At 41.6% G+C, this 6,427-nt stretch overlaps 1 protein-coding gene across 1 annotated transcript in view; it reads right to left on the bottom strand.

Annotated features, from left to right (window-relative positions):
• LOC119426470 (receptor-type tyrosine-protein phosphatase mu) overlaps nucleotides 1–6,427 on the bottom strand; it is a gene marked incomplete at its 5' end in the record, with an annotated part of 46,197 nt that overhangs the window by 20,070 nt on the left and 19,700 nt on the right. Inside the window, 1 exon segment of the mRNA XM_037694031.1 lies at nucleotides 6,092–6,189. Within this exon segment, the coding sequence (XP_037549959.1) occupies nucleotides 6,092–6,189 (98 nt within the window).

The following is a 6,427-nucleotide window of genomic DNA, read 5'->3' as shown; positions in this document are numbered from 1 at the left end:
TTCTCTGTAGTTTCAAGAACAAACTGCTTCATTCTCTGTAGTTTAAAACTGCTTCCTTCTCTGTAGTTTCAACAACAAACTGTTTCATTCTCTGTAGTTTCAACAACGAACTGCTTCATTCTCTGTAGTTACAACAACAAAATGCTTCATTCTCTGTAGTTTCAAGAACAAACTGCTTCATTCTCTGTAGTTTATTGGGATTTACCTGGGATTACAGGAACAGCTCTAAAATGGTTTAAATCATATCTATCTGATAGAGTCCAGTTTGTAAATGTAAATAATAAATCTTCTTCATACACCAATGTTAGTCATGGAGTTCCTCAGGGCTCAGTGCTTGGGCCAGTACTCTTTACTTTATATATGCTTCCATTAGGTAAAGTTATTAAACAGCATGGAATAAATTTTCATTGTTATGCTGATGACACGCAATTATATTTGTCCATTAAACCCAATGAATCCAATCAGCTACTTAGACTACAAGCATGTCTTAAAGACATAAAAACCTGGATGACCCTTACTTTTCTCCTGTTGAACAGACAAGACTGAGGTTTTGGTTTTTGGACCTGAGCACCTTAGGAATGAATGTTTCAGTCTTTCTCCCTCCTTAGATGCATTAATCTGTCCTCCAGCTCTAATGTTAAAATCTTGGTGTTATTTTTGATCAGGACATGTCTTTTATCCCCCACATTAAAAACGTTACTAGAACCTCCTTCTTCCACCTGCGTAATATCACTAACATTAGAAACATCTGATCTAAAGATGATGCAGAAAAACTGGTCCATGCATTTGTCACGTCTAGACTGGACTATTGCAATGGTTTATTATCTGGATGTCCAAGTACTTCTTTAAAACGTCTTCAGTTGATCCAACATGCTGCTGCCAGAGTCTTAACTGGAGTTACTGGGAGAGATCATCTCTCTCCAGTTTTAGCTTCTCTCCATTGGCTCCCTGTCAAATCCAGAATAGAATTCAAAATCTTACTTCTAACCTACAAAGCTCTCAACAACCTAGCTCCATCTTATATTACAGATCTTGTTGTTCCATATTTTCCTAACAGAGCACTTCACTCTCAGACTGCAGGTTTACTTGTGGTTCCTAGAGTTTACAAAAACAAAATGAGAGGCAGATCTTTCAGTTCTCAGGCTCCTCTCTTGTGGAACCAACTTCCAATCTCTGTCCGTGAGGCTGACACATTGTCCAGTTTTAAAACTGGGATTAAGACTTTCCTTTATGATAAATCCTATAGTTAGAGTTTAGGTAACTCTAAATTGTCCCTAGGTGTGAGTGAGAGAGTGAATGGTTGTTTGTCTCGTTTGTCTCTATGTGTCCCTGTGATGGACTGGAGACCTGTGCAGGGTGTCCCCCGCCCCTCGCACAGTGATTGTTGGACATGGGCACCAGCGACCCCCATGACCCAAAATGGAATAAGCGGGTAAAGAAAATGGATGGATGGATGAAATAGTTTCAATAACTGCTTCATTCTCTGTAGTTTCAACAACAAACTGCTTCAGTCTGTTGTTTCATTCAATCAACCTTTATTTAGACAGTTAAATCCTATTGAGCCTCGAGGACTCATTTACAAGAGAGACCTGATTTCAACAAAGAAAGATGACAACAATGAACAACAGCGACAACAAAAAACAGTTATAAAAAGTCTTACTACAATTATTTATTTATTTATTTTTATAACAAATAGGATGGCTAAAAAAGGTAACAAAAAACAGCTAGATTCTAAGGCGAATATAGAAACTAAAAACAGGAACATGTCAGCATTGGTCCCTGCCAGGAGTCCAACAGATTCTTAAAGCCACTTAGAGAGGTCAAAGGTCGAGAACTTCAGATCTTTTTACAAGATATTCCAAGAAACAGGAGCGGAGTAGGAGAAGGTCCTTTTGTCTAGTTCAGTCCTCACTGAGGGAACACTGCAGGTAATGATGTCCTGAGAGCGCACGCTGTAGCTGCACTCACACAGAGACATGTAGGAGGAGATGTATGAAGGCAGCAGACCAAGAAGTGATTTAAAGATGAAAATGTACCAGTGAGAGAGACTGTGTGAAGTTAATGGTGACCAGTTAACCAGTGGATACTGGGTGCAGTGGTGGGTACGGTAGTTACAGCCAGTTATGGGGGCCGAGATGGTGTAGAGGCAGGGCAGCCAGCTTGGGACCCGAAAGTCCCAGGTTCGATCCCCAGTCACTGCACATCACGTGGCGTCTCTGGGCAGCACGTCTCATCCCCAAAATGTCCCCCGGGCGCTTTCAATAGCTGCCCACTGCACCACCTGGTGGTGGATGGGTTAAATGCAGAGACTAATTTCGCCATTGTATGGAAACATACAGTGCTGACATTGTGATGACATTATTATTATTATGAATCTTAGTGCACCGTGATAGACAGCATCCAACATATGCAGCATCCAACATCTGCAGCATCCAACATCTGCAGGGTTCTTGTAGGAGCGTTCATGTAAATAATGTCACTGTAATCAATGGAGGGAAGGAAAGTCACAGATACAAGGCGTTTCCTAACATTCAGGGTTAGACAGGATCTGTTTCTGAAAAAGAAACCCAGTTTAACTTCCAGTTTCAGTTTCAGTTTCAACAAACTGCTTCATTCTCTGCAGTATAAAATAACTGCTCCATTCTTTGTAGTTTCAACAACAAACTGCTTCTTTCTTGGTAGTTTCTAACTGGAGGTTAAAGACCACTTCAAAGATGTCAGGAAACACATAATCTGAAAACCAGAGTAAATAAAAATAATCAACTGAGGAACAACACAAAATCTGTTATAACAACAACAACTACAACAATAATGATAATAATAATAGTTCTAATGATGACAGCAGGTTCCAGGTTCTGAAACAAAGAACAGAGAGTCGTCTGCAGAAAGAGTGATTCATGGTGACGTCCCCTGACGTTCTGCTGACTCAGATGATCGTCACAAAACAACTGATGCTGGAACTCACACACACAACCTCCCTGTGTGTTCCTGTGTGTGTTTGTGTGTTTCTGTGCATGTTGTTAACTCTGTTCCTGTGTCAAATAAGCACGAGATCCTGAACTGTTTCAACAAACATTTTGTTGCTTCTGGTTCTTTATTTGACACAGCTACTAACAGAAAATCAGCCACTTCACTTAATAACCAAACTTCTACAAATCAAATCCCTCCTACAAGTCAATCCTCAGTTAATCACAGCTTCTCTTTTTCTCCATTCTCAGTCAGTGAGGTCAATAAACTGTTAAAAGATCTTGATCCTAAAAAATCTGCAGGTCCAGATGAACTTCCACCTTATTTCTTAAGGCTGGCTGCTCACATCATCTCAGTCCCTGTGACCCACATCTTCAATCTCTCCATGAGACAAAACTCCATCACAGACACTTGAAAACAGCCTTTGTTCTTCCTTTGCTGAAGGGAGGTGACCCCACCTCACTGAACAACTATGGACCAATCTCTAAACTCTGCATTTTAGCCAAGGTTCTAGAAAAACTGATAAACTCTCAAATCAAAAATGACCTGGACTCATTTAACATCTTACCTCCACATCAATCTGGTTTCAGGAAACAACACAGCACAACCACTGCTTCACTGAAGGTTCTTAATGATGTTGTTGAAGCACTGGATGCTAAAGATTATTGTGCTGCACTTTTCTTAGACCTGTCTAAAGATTCTGACACTGTGGATCAGAACATCTTGTGTCATAAACTCTCAGAAATTGGTTTCTCAGATCACACCAATGGTTGGTTCTCTAACCATCTTTCAGACCAGAGGCAATGTGTTCAACATAATGGTACTTCCTCCAGTTATTTAACAGTCAACAATGGTGTACCACAAGGCTCAGTCTTAGGACCCACCCTCTTTACAATCTACATACATAATGTAGGTAAAAACATCCCTAATGCATCCATACATTTCTATGCTGATGACACAGTTGTTTATTGTCGAGCTAAAACAGTTGATAAGGCTTTCCAGCTTTTGAAATCTGCATTCAACTCCATCCAGACAGATTTGTTCCGCCTCAAACTTGTCCTAAATGCCGACAAAACCAAAGGGATGCTTTTTTCAAATAGGAAGTTGGTCCCAGCAGTTCTTCCTCTGATTTTATCCTCAAATGGTGTCCCCATTGAGTTTGTTGATTCCTATAAATATTTGGGTATCTTGGTCGACTCACATCTCTCTTTTAAGCTCCATGTGGAAAACTTGGTAAAGAAACTGAAAGTTAAACTGGGTTTCTTTTTCAGAAACAGATCCCTGAATGTTAGGAAACACCTTGTATCTGTGACTCTCCTTCCCTCCATTGATTACAGTGACATTATTTATATGAACGCTCCTACAAGAACCCTGCAGATGTTGGATGCTGCAGATGTTGGATGCTGTCTATCATGGTGCACTAAGATTCATAACTGGCTGTGATTATCGTACCCACCACTGCACCCAGTATCCACTGGTTAACTGGTCACCATTAACTTCACACAGACTCTCTCACTGGTACATTTTCATCTTTAAATCACTTCTTGGTCTGCTGCCTTCATACATCTCCTCCTACATGTCTCTGTGTGAGTGCAGCTACAGCGTGCGCTCTCAGGACATCATTACCTGCAGTGTTCCCTCAGTGCGGACTGAACTAGACAAAAGGACCTTCTCCTACTCCGCTCCTGTTTCCTGGAACATCTTGTAAAAACATCTGAGGCTCTCATCCTTTGACCTCTCTAAGTGGCTTCAAACATCTGTGAAGTTCCTGCAAGAACCAATGCAGATGTGTTCCTGTTTTTAGGTTTCTACACCACTTTATAATCTACCTGCTTTTTGTTACTTTTCCTTTTAATTAGTATTTTATTTTAATTTGTAAAAAAAAAAAAAACGTGTATGCATTATTTTTTTTAAAACTTTTATTTAAACAGGTAAATCCCATTGAGCCTTGAGGACTCATTTACAAGAGAGACCTGATTTAACAAAGAAAGATGAAACAATGGACAGTTATAAAAAGTCATACAGATTTTTTTTTTTACAAATAAGATGCCAAAAGAGTAACAAACAGCTGGATTCTAAGGTGAATGTAGAAAACTAAAAACAGGAACATGTCTGCATTGGTCCCTGCCAGGTGTCCAACAGATTCTTAAAGCCACTTAGAGAGGTCAAAGTCACATAAATTCTTTATGATTGTTGTTGTCTTTGTTGTCCACTGTGGTCATCACTCTTTGTTTAAATCAGGTCTCTCTTGTACATGAGTCCTTGAGGCTCAGTGGGACTAACCTGTAGAAATAAAGGTTGAATGAATGTTCAAACTCCTCCACTGACGCGCACGTCCGTTCACGTGTACGTACACGTGTACTGTACGCAGAGGGTTCAGACTTCGTACTCCAGCGTCCACCCCGAGCAGCTGCAGAGCAGCTTCACAGACAAGGGGCGTTTACCTTCAGGACAAACTGAGGTCGCCGATTGGTCATTTGCTGACACGCCTACTGGATTGATTGACAGGTCGGGGAAAAAAAACAAGTGCTGGCAGCCTCTGCCACAGCGGTGTTCTGTGTTTATATGTTGATAAAAAGATCTAAAAAATAAAAAAAACCAGGGAGCGCTGGCTCTGCAGCCCACACATCAGACCAGCCCACCAGGAAATCTCCAGACCCTCCTGCAGCCACACTGGACCTGAGTTTAATTTGCTCGTGACAAATTCCTCCATTTCTCACCATTTCAGTCATGGCATCAACGGAGGAGGAAGAGATCACTTGCGTCTTGGCAAAAAACAAAAGAAAAGGCCAGATCAGGGACGAAGAAGAGGAATTTAATACATTGGTGTTGCATACAAAACAGTTCGTTGCCGGGCAGTTTATTGTGCGACACTGCGTACGCGTATGTGGTCGTAAAATTTGAGCTTTGCATGGACATGCCCTGGGAGGTACGCTCGTACCTCCGCGTACGTACGTGCGTACCTCTGCGTATGGACGTACGCGGCAGTATACTGGGGCTTTACAGGCTTCAGCAGCAAACACTCCAACAAAAGCAGAACGAGGGGAGTCGTGACAGAGGCACCCTGGGAAATGAAGTCCCAAACTTCATCAGGCCAGATGGCCACAACAATCACTGCACTCACCCGGCCCACCTCCACCAGGTTGGTTACCATGACGATGGCCGCAGTGTTCTCCTGCCACACCATCTTCCAGAAGTCGTACACCGTCTCCTGCATGGGTCCTGACACACACACACACACGGCGGGTAAACATGATATCAGATGGCTGATCAACATGAATTTTAATGACTGCTTTAATTAATTTAAATGAGGCGCACGTACGCACGCACAATGTTTTTAATCACTGTTGACGGGCTGTGCTTAGACAAACTAATTAGTTCATGCTAATCAATTCCTGCTTTCAAATTATTTTACAGCACACGCACACACACACACACACACACACACACACACACACAC

The sequence above is a fragment of the Nematolebias whitei genome, chromosome 20 (assembly GCF_014905685.2).
Source record: "Nematolebias whitei isolate Nwh7 chromosome 20, NemWhi1, whole genome shotgun sequence".
NCBI classification, from domain to species: Eukaryota; Metazoa; Chordata; class Actinopteri; order Cyprinodontiformes; family Rivulidae; genus Nematolebias; species Nematolebias whitei.
Note: the sequence above shows the minus strand (reverse complement) of the source record. Positions and strands in the feature narration are given on the sequence as shown.